The 14,455-nt window shown below is 49.5% G+C and overlaps 7 protein-coding genes across 7 annotated transcripts; 3 read left to right on the forward strand and 4 right to left on the reverse strand.

Annotated features, from left to right (window-relative positions):
• Window positions 1-1,217: 1,217 nt before the first annotated feature.
• On the forward strand, window positions 1,218-3,267 carry BHQ10_008653 (uncharacterized protein; the record flags this gene model as incomplete). Its single annotated transcript, XM_040881482.1, has 2 exons — window positions 1,218-1,716; window positions 1,766-3,267. The coding sequence occupies 2 exons, from the start codon at window positions 1,218-1,220 to the stop codon at window positions 3,265-3,267; spliced, it is 2,001 nt and encodes a 666-aa protein (XP_040737155.1).
• A 341-nt stretch (window positions 3,268-3,608) lies between these two features.
• On the reverse strand, window positions 3,609-4,508 carry BHQ10_008654 (uncharacterized protein; the record flags this gene model as incomplete). Its single annotated transcript, XM_040881483.1, has 1 exon — window positions 3,609-4,508. One exon carries the CDS (start codon window positions 4,506-4,508, stop codon window positions 3,609-3,611), a length of 900 nt encoding a protein of 299 aa, XP_040737156.1.
• Window positions 4,509-4,738: 230 nt separating this feature from the next.
• BHQ10_008655 (uncharacterized protein) lies at window positions 4,739-6,076 on the reverse strand (the record flags this gene model as incomplete). Its single annotated transcript, XM_040881484.1, has 2 exons — window positions 4,739-5,387; window positions 5,445-6,076. 2 exons carry the CDS (start codon window positions 6,074-6,076, stop codon window positions 4,739-4,741), a joined length of 1,281 nt encoding a protein of 426 aa, XP_040737157.1.
• Window positions 6,077-6,692: 616 nt separating this feature from the next.
• On the reverse strand, window positions 6,693-8,070 carry BHQ10_008656 (uncharacterized protein; the record flags this gene model as incomplete). The annotated part of the gene is made up of 3 exons (XM_040881485.1): window positions 6,693-7,231; window positions 7,282-7,891; window positions 7,951-8,070. The coding sequence occupies 3 exons, from the start codon at window positions 8,068-8,070 to the stop codon at window positions 6,693-6,695; spliced, it is 1,269 nt and encodes a 422-aa protein (XP_040737158.1).
• Window positions 8,071-9,077: 1,007 nt separating this feature from the next.
• On the forward strand, window positions 9,078-11,207 carry BHQ10_008657 (uncharacterized protein; the record flags this gene model as incomplete). The annotated part of the gene is made up of 1 exon (XM_040881486.1): window positions 9,078-11,207. The coding sequence occupies one exon, from the start codon at window positions 9,078-9,080 to the stop codon at window positions 11,205-11,207; it is 2,130 nt and encodes a 709-aa protein (XP_040737159.1).
• A 414-nt stretch (window positions 11,208-11,621) lies between these two features.
• BHQ10_008658 (uncharacterized protein) lies at window positions 11,622-12,264 on the reverse strand (the record flags this gene model as incomplete). The annotated part of the gene is made up of 2 exons (XM_040881487.1): window positions 11,622-12,177; window positions 12,233-12,264. 2 exons carry the CDS (start codon window positions 12,262-12,264, stop codon window positions 11,622-11,624), a joined length of 588 nt encoding a protein of 195 aa, XP_040737160.1.
• Window positions 12,265-12,982: 718 nt separating this feature from the next.
• On the forward strand, window positions 12,983-14,197 carry BHQ10_008659 (uncharacterized protein; the record flags this gene model as incomplete). The annotated part of the gene is made up of 1 exon (XM_040881488.1): window positions 12,983-14,197. One exon carries the CDS (start codon window positions 12,983-12,985, stop codon window positions 14,195-14,197), a length of 1,215 nt encoding a protein of 404 aa, XP_040737161.1.
• Between the last annotated feature and the right edge of the window lie 258 nt (window positions 14,198-14,455).

Genomic DNA, 14,455 nt, shown 5'->3' on the forward strand with positions numbered 1-14,455 from the left:
GTCCAAGCCCCTTCATCATGCACTCCAATGGATACTTTGGGTAGGGCATGGAGGCTTGGCCAGTCTGGCAGTGCCTGGGGCACTCTACTTTTAGACAAGTCTGTTAAATTAAGAATTACTCAGGCTGGGCGTCTAGGTAGAGGCTTAGTCCATGCCAGCAGTTTACTCTCTTTGGTGACGGTTCGGTATGCGTAATTATCTAGGGCTTACAGTACCGTACGCAGCGTGCCAAGTGGGTTGTTCTCCAAAGTCTCAACCGGTCCTGTTTGCAACGCATGGTATGGTATGTACGTGCGTACGTACATACCAAAATTACAGTCCTGCAACAACAAGAGGGTGTGGATCTCACCCGGGCCCCCCTGATCCACTCTGGTTCCACAAAACCACGCTAAATTAACCCCGGTCCGTCGAATGCGTTCGGTATCCACTCGTGTACCGAGTAAGTAATCAGCTAGCGTATTACGCTCTGTACTGACAGAGCACTCCGTACGGACTAGCACTCTAGTGTACTTAGTGCGTAGTCAAATAAGGATGCTTATGAGTTGTTTGCTTTTGGCTTGTCAAATTAAAATAAATTGCCCAGCCCTGACTGGGGAGCCCAGTAGACTGGGAGAACAACTTTTAGTCCGTAGGGCAATCAAATCATCGACCAGTAAACCCGCTCTGCTTTACAAGTCTTAAAAGCAATACAGTTTAAATTATCCTCCCTCCGCCGTCTATCTCCCGTGCTTTTGGTTTTAAATCTCTCGTCACCTCCATTCTTCATTCTCCATCACTCACACAAATTCTTCTTCTCACCTGACTTTACAGTAGATAAAACATTTTATCTATAAAGGCATTCTTCCTTCTTGTCTTGTCTTGTGTATACCCTTCCAGTTGTTTGTGTCTGCCTTATCCTTACCCCATCCGGTATCTCTATACCTACCTCTCTCCCCGCGCCGCGCTTCCGCAGCTACAACAACAGTCAAATTCGGATTTGTCAAGCAAAAAGATTGTCGCAACAAACTGCATGGGTGAATCGAATAGTCTTTGATCGCATTCCCCTTCAACAACCTCTTCTCTGCTAGAAGAAGCTGGTATGCTTGCTCGCACCCACCGAGGATCATATCACCCGGGCTAATTTACATTTCTTCTAGATACCTGACCGGTTTCACTTCTCAGCCTTTCTACTTAAACATTACGAAGCGACCGTTCGCTTCACATCACACATCACAAACATGTTGGCTTTAGAGTCCTCCCGTCAACAACAGTTCCCGTTCTTCTCGCATGATCAACTCGCTCTAGATCCCGAACTCATGGATTCATACGGGTTTTCCACCATGCAACAAAACATGCAGTCCCAGCCTCAAGATCACCGCCCCTACCCACAACAGAACTTCTATGATTCTTCATCGTCGTGGACTGAACAGACTCCAGACATGGAATTCCAACAGAAGCAACAGCACCAACAGATGCTCTACCCTACTGGTCCTAACTCACCTCCCTCTATGGCCGCTTCGCACTATTCCGCTGCTTCCGGTCCTTCTATTGCCAGTGCTTCTTCCTCAGCCATGGGCTCTCCTTACTCCGGCGCTGCTCATACTTTCCAAGAATCATGGATCGACACCGCTAATGGGTTGCTGGGCATGCCCATGATGATGCCCGAGATCGACTACCCCATGGCCAGCATGGAGGGAGACTCTACCTTTGGCGCTCCTGCCAAATTTCCCACAGTCGGTATGCTGCTCTTTTAACAGGTTGTTTTTTCTTGCGCTTACATGCATAGATCCTTCCGCAATTCATCACCCTATTCCTACCTCCATGCCATATGAAGACCACCTGGGTCACTCATCTGGTTTCGTTTCTCCTGCTCAGATTGGCTCTCCTATGCCTAGCCACCAAAACCTCGGTTTGGCGCACATCCCTCAAATGAACACCTCATCTCCTTATCTCGGTGTACAGCACGCCAGAAGCTCTAGCGTCGCAGGCAGTGCCTACGAACGACCAGCATCCATCATCTCTTCTCTCTCCCCTCGCTCGCACCCCAGCCCAGCAGCCAGCATTACCGACGTAGAGGATGAAGGTCGCGAGAAACGGCGATGCCCCTGGCCCGACTGTGGCCGCTCCTTCAAGGATCTCAAGGCTCACATGTTGACTCACCAGAGCGAGCGACCCGAAAAATGCCCCATCGTCAACTGCGAATACCACCTGAAGGGCTTCGCGCGCAAATACGACAAGAACCGACACACCTTGACTCATTACAAAGGGACAATGGTGTGTGGATTCTGCCCTGGATCCGGATCAGCAGCTGAAAAGAGCTTCAACCGCGCGGATGTATTCAAGCGCCATCTCATGTCTGTCCATGGAGTGGAACAGACTGCGCCCAACTGCCGCAAGAGAAGTCCCACATCATCATCAATGGATCAACAAAAGCCTCTCCCCGGATACAGCGAAGATGCCACTGGCAAATGTTCTACTTGTTCCGCCACATTCAGCAATGCTCAAGACTTTTACGAGCATTTGGACGACTGTGTTCTTCGCGTTGTTCAACAGGAAGAGCCCAGTGAGGCAATCAACCAGAAACGGTTGGCCGAAGTCGCAAATGATGAGGACGTCAAGTTGACCATGGAGAAGCACAAGCTGCAGGATACAGCTAGCCCCGTGGGCAGTGACGAATATAACGAGGATGAACTTAATGACGACGCTGACGATGCTGATGACGCTGACGAATCTAATATTAACAACCTCCACAAAGATGGCCGATCCGGCAAAGGTTCGCTGTCAAAGTCTAACAGCCAAAAATCATCATCGCGAGTTGTCCTAGGAGCCAACAGCGCGATCTCGAAAAACAACAAGCCTCGTGCCATCACCCGACGACGTGGGAACAGAAACAGCTACCCTCAATCATGGGGCACGCCAGCCGCCAAGATGAAGACTAAGAAGCGAGTCCTCTGCGCCTACGACGGTCCTCGTCGTCTCTGGAAAGACGAAATGATGCTCGACAACGAATTCGAGGTCCGCGTCGCTCTCCCCGGCGGTGCCGGCGACGGCACAAACCGGAATGCCTACGTGACTGACCTTGATGTCGTCAGCCTTAGAAGGATTGAAGGTGTCTTTAGCGCAACTGAGGAAGAGCGTGGGCCTTGGCTGCCGGACAACTCGAACCGTCTGATGGGTCAACCGGCTATGCTTTTGCCGGAGGTCACCCAGGAGGAGTACGGGTTTGACATCGATGAATTGATGGCATACAAGGAGCCTTACAACAGGCAAGATGGCTTGCGTGTTTAGTCTCTCATCTATCATATGATACTCTACTCTTTACCTGTATCTATCATCGTCTCATTTTTTGTTTTCGCATGTCATGGAGCGTGTTTGTCTTTCTTCTTCATTTTAAGCGATCGATTGGGTTCAAATCGGGACAATTCGGTGGCCTCATCTTTATCTTTCTCAAAGAGAAAATTAACAATATATTTGTGTTAATACGTCTGCTGTCTTGGTTTGTGGCTATTGTTACGATGACTGATCGAAGGATCATTTCTTGTCTTGGACTCTGGAAGTTGGGACAATGTTTAAAGATTACTTACTATACTCAATTGAATTGTGATACCACTCTATACCTAGGTACATTCTTATCCTCTAGTAGCCTCATCTCGCTTTGTATTTATAAACCTCTCAAAAAAAGCTTTAACGGACTCCAACATCGGCCTCTCCTCATGCCCGGCGCCCTCAACTCCAACCATAACACACTCCTTCACTCCGACCTGTTGCCAATTCTTACACAACCTCGTCGTAGCCCCATACCTCCCATCCCTGAATTTCGCCATAACCTCCTCATCCCCCCTCTGATCTTCCCTGATCCTGCCCCTCGCAATCGCATAAAAAATATCAGTATCTCGATCCCCCGCCACAAACATCGTCGGAATATCCTTAACTGCCTGCAAATCAATCGGCGCATCAAAAACATCCTGCCAGTCCTCAACACCATCCGGAAATTTTCTTTCCCAATCCAGCAACGTCTGCGTCCCCGGCGCACCACACGCCAACGCCGCTACACGCCGGGAATGCAAATACGCAAACCGATGCACAAACTGCCCCCCACCACTAAACCCATACAAACAGAATCTCGATGTATCAATCCTTCCAAATCGGGCAGCTGCCTCATCTATCATCGCCAATAACACCCTATCATACCGAACGTCTTTGTACTTGATATACTTGTAGTTCACCGTGTCCTGCGGATCGATAAGTCCCACTGGAAACAGAGGGGCGAGTAGAGCGCATCCATGCTGTTCTGCGAATGAAGAAAATTCGCGGCGGAGTGTGTAGGGATTGCGACCGCTACCGTGGATCAGGACTATGAGGTTTAGGGATCCCGTTGTTTTCGGGAGAGTGTAGTAGTTGCGTGGGATGTAGAGAAAGTAGCAGAATCGAGGGTCTGAGACGCAGGTCCAGGCGGGGCTGCTGCCGGTGTAGAGGAGTTCGTGAGCGATGAGGGGGTCGATGTCGTCGAGGGATTGGATTGAGTCCATTTTATGATGCCCGGGAGTGCAATTATTACAACATACGTTGTTTTGTCGAGGTCTTTGGGAGATTTGTAGATAGATAAAAAATCCCGACAATCGGATCATCTCCGTTCCTCGTACGAAGTCCGTTTCTCCACTCCTTTTTACCCCAGATTCGATTACTTTATATCTCTTGCTTATAAACTCCTATAACACCTGGTATCTCGACTATATACATTCCATGGCTGACCAATGAATCAGCCTTCTATGGCAATAATCACAAGCGCGCATATATCATCCACTTTGCCTCCCCGGTACCAATGACCGGGGTAATATCTTTGGGCTTCTTTGGCGAAAGGCCCGTCTCGCCGCATGTCGACGCTGGCTAGTTTCGCTTCTCCGACTATTGAGGATGCGAGAAGGGCTTGGAGGGTGTGATGGTTTTGGAGGTGTGGGATGGGAGTGATTGATGAGGTGGATGAAGGAGATGACGGCGAAGAAGGAGAGGGTGAAGGAGAAGGAGATATTCGGTGTAATCCACCAGGTGCAGTCAATGCCTGCAATTCCTCAGACGGACGAATTGCCGCATTCTTTGAACTTTCCGTCCATGCACCCGTGGCCAGCATTCGACCGGTCACTATCTTCAAAATGTCCTGATTATTCAGATTATCGAAAACACCGTCTGTAGCCAGGACGAGAACATCTCCATGCTGCATGGATAGTGTCGATACGGCAGCATCGCGCGGCGAATCCTCGAAATATACGCCGCCAAACATGTGCGCCTGTTCGCGCATTCTGCGCGGTATAATGTTCAATTGGTATGGTGTATTGAATGCATGTGTCTGCGGCGCGGAATACTGGTGCACAGCGCCGAGTCGAAAGAGTACCGAGCCCGAGTCTCCAAGGCTGTGAATAGGTAACATGTCAGCAGGGATCATTCAGTCGCAACAAGAATAAACATACTTTGCCAACTCGACACTTCCATCCGTGTGCGCAACTCCAACAGACGCCGTGGTTCCACCTGCAGTGATACTTTCATCCGCCACCACAGAGTTATAACCCTTCTGCAAAAGCTCCTTCGGCCGTAATTTGCGCTGACCCACCTCCTCCGTCAACGCATGCTGTGCCATATACGTGCACAACCCATGTGAAACATCGGCAGGATCGATTTTATGTTCCGCCCACCCGCCAACTCCGTCCGCGACCGCAAACGCAATGGCGCCAGTATCTTCTGTGCCTACTCTGCTTGCGAAAAACGCATCTTCACCACTCGCCGGCCTCTTTTGCCGGGACCTTCCCTCGTCAATGTTATCGAGCGCAACGCCAATGGCTTCGTGTACGGTAGGCTCGAAGTTGTATGTATGTTTCTCGGGGTTGAAGCGGCGTCCCTTGGCTGAACATGATCCGGCGACTCGGTAGGATATTCGTGATGACGACGAGGACGAGAACCGCCGACTTGCTCGGAGCAACCGCGATGTGTGACGAAGCGCACGATCTCCAGCGTAGTAGCCAGAGGAATTTGAAATTATGTGTATAAGGGTTGATCGCGCCGTGCAGATGTCCGTCGCTGCCAAGGTCCGTGTAGCCAGGAACATCCTCGCTGGCAGTAACAAAGTGTGCAGATTGCTGGTTTGGCACTTATATCCGACGCCTCTCCAGCTCTGGTACGCTCGGGAACTTTGTATTCTAGGTCATTCGCAATCCCATAATATGCGGGAGTCGCTAAAGGTCCTTTGTCCTGGCTTCGCGGGCGATCGTTTCGATAGTGTGGAGACTCAAACGCAGCATCTGCGCTTGTATAGTCGTTGATCAGCTTCGATTGACTTGAGCTATATATAGATATACGCATAAAAGCGACAGTGAGGATATGTACGACGTGCACAGGGAAAAATCCCTAGCAAAAGAGATGGCAAGTGGGCCAAGTTGACAGGTCGAAAAAGAGAGATTTACCGCGACTATCCGCCGTTTCGCTTTGTCGGGGAGGAGCTGCTCCACTCGCTAACATCTCCGGACAATTCAGTGCTGAATACATTGTCTATATGCATAGGCAAAAAATATGGTTTACTGCTTGATATGTCCTGTAATTTGATGTATGTACAATTTATACCGTAAATTGATAACGCCAACGACTTGAGTATTATCACATTGCGGAAAATAGGCTATTCAGACAGAAGACAAATCCAGAAAGAAACAAATCAAATTGGTTATAATTTACTCAGGCCCGTCAGGTAATGACTTGATCGTGTCTTGAATGAGTTGTATGAGCTCATCAATATCCGGCCGATCAGCAGGTTCAACCTGCAAGCACTTCCGGACAATATCCTTGACAGACTCACTGATCCCGCCTTCGCCAGAAGATTGCGATGACCCGGATGCAGCAGGAGTGTTCGACTTGGCCTTCCCTTTGGCACTGCTGGAGTTCTCATCGGGAAATCGCCAATCACCACCCAGAACACACATGCTCAAGCTACCTCCCGTTTCCTCGCTTCTGGCTTCAAACGGGCTTTTACCGACCAAGCAAGCATAAAGTGTGCAACCAAGGGACCATATGTCAACCTTGGTATCGATGATAGAACCGGTCTTGACGTCGAATAATTCAGGAGCTCGGTATGGCATGGTGCTATGCTCTGCCGCCGTGTCTTGTACCGCCAAGGCGAGAGATCGTGATGTGATGGCAATCGGACTTGGTGCTAGGGAGCCCAAGTCCATCAGAATTGGCGTTCTTCCGTCATCATCAATCATGATATTTCCTGAATATGTATAATTAGCTAAAGTCCCGCCGGCCGAGTCAGAAACCTACCAGGTTTGATATCTCGATGGGCATAAGGTCTGAATTCTCCTTCACCCACACCTTCCTGACTGCGAGTCACTTCATCATCCATTAATGGCTCCTGCTCAACATCATCGTCGACACCATGTGTATTCCTCCTTTTTGGCTTCCCAACCTTCCGCGATAGTTCTTCATCCGCTTCCTCCCCCTCTCTTCGTACACCCTTAGCTTGACGGGTAGATGCAGAACCGCTTTTCACTTTGTATTGGTGCATAGCTTTTAGAGCTTTGGCGACACCTAGCATGAGCGTCATCAATTCTTTCTCGGGGAAGCTGGTGTGATTGACGAGGTTCGCGTTGATAGCATCTTGTAGATTGCCGCGCTGGTAGTATGGAAGAAGAATATAGACCGTTTTGGAGCTCGAATCGTCACCACCTCGGAACTTGTTTGCCGATTCATTTACCACGCAGTGGTCATAAGACCGAATGATATAAGGATGCGGCGAGAAAAGGCTGTATGCCTCGACTTCTTTCAGCGCTTGCGACACGGATTCTTGGCCGAACGGGCAACGTATTTTCTTCAAGGCGAACAATTCCGAGGTATTTTTGTCTTGGACCAGGTAGACGTAGGAAAATCCTCCCTACCAAGTATATGATCAGCTCGTTTCTATCGTCTTATCCGGTGTCAAGATTTGCCTACCTCGCCCAGTAGCCGGAGCAGCTTGAAACTGCGGTTGTTGATCTTCAGCTGTGGAGAGCTAGGAAAGCAGCACATGCAATCCGTAAATGTATAGAGAAGGTCGAAGAAGTACTGCGCCATCGTATTATCGAGACTATCGCGCTTTCACTTGTATGCAGTTGAATCCGACCGAACCGGGGGGTCTTGCGTTCGTTGGGATGAATGGAAATGCGCAGGATTGAGAGCTTCCAGAGCTTCCCGTACTGCAGACGCAGGTCTCAAGTAAGGCGGCGATAGATGATGTCGTTGATCATATGTAGACGCGGGATCAAGAGTACAGGCAATGCATAGAGCACTGGCGAATTGTTTTTGTTAAGAAATATTCAAATGTAAGTGGTAGTAGCAGAGGTCCAGAGTGAAGACGTAAGCGTCAGCTCGGGCGGGTTAGATAGCGCCTGCCATTCGCACAGCAGGAAGGAGCATCCATGGTTCCTGCCGTTCCAACACGGTTAAATCAAAACATTCAGTCTATTCTTTATATTTTCTCTCTCTCCTATTCTCTACATACTACGTTCTCTCATCTCACTGATGATTGTATGTATGTCAATGCACAGCGTCCTTGCCTACTGGTCAGTGGTTACCCCTTTCTCTCGTAAGGAAGGTCGCCCGCAAAGGAAAATGCTAATTAACCTGCGTGAAGACTCGCTCTCATTGGCCGAGCGCCGATATCTCATAATTTATCTCTCGGACATCCGACAACAACAGACTTGTCTGCTTCATCCATGCAAGCAAGGACTGCCCTGTGTCTGCGGCGCCTTGACATTCCAGAGTCTTATTGTTTAACATAATTTCATTCATCCTGCTGTACGCAGGATGCATCACCGCTGATTATTAGTCCGGTTTGATTGTTTGATCGATTCGGTTCTGAACTTGAAGGACCCGAACCCACCCCCCACCAGATCGAGTCGTCGAGCTCCTGAGTCGACACTCTTCTTTCTTCAAACGATTCGAACAGTCGGGACAGCACTTCGTTCATCGAGTTATATCCTCCGTTCTGGTAACGACTTTAGTTCCTCGTCCGAACGGACATCATCCAGTCACAGAGCCTCGAGCGTTCCGCAGACAGTCGATCGGCCGACGTTATCACAATGGCTCCCTCCGATGATATCCGGGTCGGCGACCAGGTGAATGTCCCCGGAGGCATGTATGGTACAGTACGATTTCTGGGAGTCGTGGATGGGAAGCCAGGTCGGTTTGCAGGAATTGAATTGGCCACCGAACATGCTGCCAGGGGAAAGAACAATGGAGATGTCGATGGACGAAGCTATTTTAACACGAGCGTTCCCGGTGCTGGCATCTTTGTGCCCATCAATAATTCGAAATATGTCACCAAGAGAAACGTCGTCACGCCTCCAACTCCGTCTCGTCCGTCTGTGGTGACCAATTTCAGTAAATCCGTCGGTCCACCGTCAGTGGCTCGCCCCAAAGTGCGCCGTCCATCTCTTCCTCGCCCGGAATCCCCACGAAGTGCACCATCGACAAAATTGAACTTTGGTGCCCTACGCAGTCCATCTGCTACTGTTCCCAAGCCAATGTCGGCCAGTTCACTAGGTCCTAACGGCTTTCCACGTAGCCCTCAGAAGCCCTCTTCAAGATTGTCGAATCGACCTTCTTCTAGACTTAGCGTGGACGAGGACGATATGCCTGTATTGGCTAGGTCGACCATCGGGAGACCAAGCAGTGGTGGTCGTGGTGCTAGTAACCAGGAGATACAAGGACTACAAGAGAAGATCAAGTCGCTAGAACAGGAGCTTCAAGCACGTGATAGGCAACTCGACGACCAAGCCTCTGTCCTGACGGAGTTGCAGCAAAGCATCACGGAACTGGAAGGACAAGATGGGTCTTCAGTCCGGGCGCAGCTACGAGAAAAGAACGAAAAGATTGCACAGCTTACGGCAGAATTCGATAGTCACCGCGCGGATTTTAGAAGCACCTTGGACACTCTCGAAGTGGCAGCCACGGAAACGGAAAGGGTCTACGAAAAGCGCTTAGACGAGCTTATGCAACAGAATCGGGAACTACAAGATCGTGGTGAAGACGTGGAGGCGGTTGCCCTGCAGTTGAAACAACTGGAAGAGCTAGTTTCTGAATTAGAAGAGGGTCTGGAAGATGCGCGACGAGGTGAAGCTGAAGCGCGCGGTGAGGTAGAATTCTTACGTGGCGAGGTAGAACGAGCACAATTGGAACTGAATCAGGAACGGGAAAAGTCAGCCGCTGCACTGAAAGATGCCGAAGGCCGGTGGAACAGTCGCGAATTAGAACAAAAAGACGACGAAATTCGAGGCCTGAAAGCAATCATTCATTCACTCAGCCGTGGCGACGTTAACCCGGCTATGTTCATTACAAATGGAACAGGTGATTCGAGTTCCGATACTGGACGTATTTCTGAGCTGGAAGAGCGAATCAAGGAGCTTGAAGGCGTTGCGGAGATTCGGTCGAATCGTATAGATGAACTGCAGAGAGAGCTCGGTCAAAGTCGTAGCCCTCTTGGTCGCGACTCCCCCGGCCGAAACTCGCCAGCACGCAACTCTATAGGATGGAATTCCCTCGGACGAAACTCGATGAATGGATCGAGGAGTCGAAGCGGCACTGTTACTATTGCTCCACTAAGACAGATGAAATCGTCTCATTCTGCCAGAGGAAGCCGCAGTAGCAACCCTGTAAGTCACGGGCATAGCCTGTCGGACAGGACCGTGGTGCCCAATGATTGGCAGGAAACAAATGGCAGTGGTGAGCAAGGTCCTCTGCCGGTCAGCCCATACCGAAATTTCTCCAATCACCAGGACGATAACGATGACCTGCGTGATTCTGATAACCAGTCCTCTGAAAGTGGCTCGCTCTGGTGTGAAATCTGTGAGACCAACGGCCACGACATCCTTACCTGTACGACGTTTGGTACAAACACAAATGGTACTGATTCCAGTCACCAGCAATATGAGCACAATGACAATGGATTTGAAAAACCTCACGAGGAGACCGCGTCTCCGACAGAAATCCCAGCGAAGAAGGAATCACCGGTGATTGCCCACCAACCTGAAGAGAAACCCCTCTCAGAGCCTGTGGAGGTTACCTCTCCTTCAGTTGAGGGTTTGAAAGGCATGTCATCTTCGATGGGACCTGTGGCGGGCAAAGCTTCAGGAATCATTGACGAAAGCAAGTGGTGCGCATTATGTGAGCGAGATGGACACGAGAGTATTGATTGCCCTTTCGAGGATTAATCAGTTATGATGGGGATGATTGCATGCCACGATATGACGACAAGTATTCCATCTTTCATATGCTGTCGCCATGATCTTCTTTCTGTCGTTTTTGATATTCGCTTTACCATCTTTCGTTTACCTTCCCTGGTCTAATTTCCCCTTGTACAAAATTGTTCTCTTTCTGTGCATTTTTCTATTAGTCTGCTGACTAGCTTAGCGAGTTCCTTTTTTCTTTCTTCATTCCGAAGCCTCCTTGACATTCCCTCTGACTACTATGTTATGCATGAAGGGCCCTTGACTGTCATACCTTTATCTATCCATTATTTACTGTATTAATACATAATCATCCACAAGAATGACGTTATCAACATGGTAGAGATCTCTACGACCTCCTTTTAGCTTATACCACCAAACCCAAAGATCTGGAATAAATCACTCCGGAAACCTCGAAGGCTGTACAACCTCGCCCTCTGCAAACCTCACCGCAGCTACCGCACCACAAGTCCCACAAGTCCTCTTCTTCTCATCCGCGCCAAACTCCTCCACAACCTCTTTCACCTGCGTCCCCAAATCCGTACACACAAATCTCTTCTCCCACACAATCGTTCCTTTCCCCTTGCACTCTTCACTCACGCAATACCACCTCATCGCATCCTCCTTGCCCTCAGGTCGCGGCTGCTCCATTACCACGCCAATTGTGTCTTTAAATCGAACGGGGCAATGAGGTGTGTTTGCCGGTAATAAGAACAGCGAGCCTTCGTGAACAGGTATGTCTACAAATGTGGGTGGATTCGTGGATGTGTCGACGGTTTTGAGCAGCATGGAGCCCCGGTATTGGTAGAAGAATTCGGGCGTGGAGTTGAGATGGTAGTCTGTGCGAGCGTTGGGGCCGCCGACGATCATGACGGTGTAGCCGGAGGAGGTGGAGGGGTGGTAGACGCAGTAGTTATTAACGGGAGGTTGGAGGAGGTGCGAGTTGGCTTCGAGCCTGTTGCTGTTTAGTTCGTCGTGTCGAAACGTTGGTGATATGGGGGTTGGCTTACCATTTCGGAATGTTGAGGGATGGAGGGAGCATTGTGTATGCTTTCTATTCTGTTCGAGTGTATGAGAATATGCAATCAAATGAGACTTCGTAGTAACTACAGCCTGAATGTTGATATAGTTGTATCGAGATGATTAGAAACCCGATGAAGTATGAGGGGAACGGATGAGGGGTTTTTAACTCTGGAAAAAACCTCCGCCAACGCGACAATTACTAAGAACCTTTATCTCCTGCTCCTTACCTAGTTACATTCAATCATTCTCCCCTCTTGATATCTACATCAACTATTCAAGGGCGCACGAGGTCTGGTTGTGGTTCAATGTTGAGTTGCATTGCCTGATTCTTTGCTATATCCATGTGACTCATGTAGTTCGACAAGCAATCTGCCACACCACTTTTCACTACAACAACTACGCTAAAACCTGCTTATATGTAAGCCAACCTTCATATATGCATCGAATGTAAGAGAAACTTGTCAATAATGTTCTTGATTGACAGTGTATAATCAATTAATTCAAGAGAAAATATTATGACGCTTATTGCAACTCTTATCGATAAGCACATCACGTGCGCTTATCGTACAGTATCGCGCTTTACCCTTTCCAGAATTTTGATCTTTTCAATTTTTTGAGGTTTTGTCCAGACCTTCTACCTCGACCAATTTCGACGACTAGCCCGGGGAAGCTATATCTTTACTGACTTGCCATATTCTATAAAACTGAGGACTTGTTCCTCTTAATCAGAATCGAAAATGGCGCTCTCCCAACCCCCCGTGCGCCTCACATCGCACAAGAACTTCGCATACCGCCTCGTCCTCGCAACCCTGACCGGCAAACCAGTACACATCTCCCAAATCCGGTCCAACTCACCCTCCAACCCCGGTCTCGCGCCTCATGAGATCTCTTTTCTACGTCTTCTCGAAGCAGTCACCAATGGCTCCCAAATGGAGATTTCTTACAGTGGTACCATCGTCGTATACAAACCCGGATTGATTACCGGTAGCGCGGCTGGGCTGGGCACGACGAGTAGTGGAGTGATCGAGCATGAGATACCGTCAAATTGTACGCGAGGGATCAGCTATTTCCTAATTCCGTTGTGCCTTCTAGCGCCGTTTTCAAAGGCGCCTATGAATGTTTTTTTCACGGGACCTGGAGTTATCACTTCCGCGACGTCGACGGGCGACATATCAGCCGATGCGGTACGAATGGCAATCTTGCCGCTGTACAAGATGTTTGGAATATTCAATAATATCGAGCTACGCATAATGCAGCGCTCGAACCCAGGGCATAATGGGAAGGGAGGTGGAGGAGAAGTGCAGTTGGTCTTTGGTCATCAAGTTCGTTTACCGAAGACGATACATTTTATGAATCCGGGAAGGATAAAGACGGTTCGCGGCGTGGCGTATTCGACTGGTGTGTCGGCATCGAACAATGCGCGTATGATTCAGACTGCGAGGGGGGTGCTGAACCCGCTGGTGCCTGATACGTATATTGCATCTGATGCGTCGGCGGCACCGCTTGTGCCTGCGCCTGAGAAATCGAATCCGGGTGGGAAGAAGAAGATTGGGTTGGGCTTTGGGTTGTTTCTTGTCGCTGAGTCTTCGACTGGGTGTTTGTTTTCGGCAGATATTGCTTCGCCGCCGGATGGAGGTGTGCCGCCTGAGGATATCGGTAAACAATGTGCATATCAATTGTTGGAAACAATTTCAAAGGGTGGATGTGTTGCTCCCGCGGCTGCACCGACGATGTTGATGCTCATGGCCATGGGGTCGGAGGATGTTGGGCGATTACAAGTGGGCAGAGAGGTGATTGGGGATGAAGGAATGGTTCAGTTTGCGCGCGACTTGACCAAGTTTGGAGCCGCTGGATGGGGTATTCGAGATGCGCCGGGTGATAATCATGATGGTGATGTGGTGATTAGTGTTGTTGGAAAGGGCATTGGAAATGTGGGACGGAAGATTGCTTGATTCTCCAATGCTAGTTCGCATCTATTTCAACGCAAGACGGTCAAGTCGCACGCACCATATTACAGAGGCCTCACTTGCGACTACCGCATCCGCCCTATCTGTCTTTGGGGAGATGGCTGAAGCGAATCGCACCCGTCATGGCCGATGCCAGGTTTTATTCTGGCACAGCCGACAGTTCCACCTCCGACGAGGCAGATGACACCTACGTATTTTTACATCTAGATACCCTATCATGTACTAGACATTGCAATTCGATGT

Source organism: Talaromyces amestolkiae, assembly GCF_001896365.1.
Source record: "Talaromyces amestolkiae strain CIB chromosome Unknown scaffold20.1, whole genome shotgun sequence".
Taxonomy (NCBI): Eukaryota; Fungi; Ascomycota; class Eurotiomycetes; order Eurotiales; family Trichocomaceae; genus Talaromyces; species Talaromyces amestolkiae.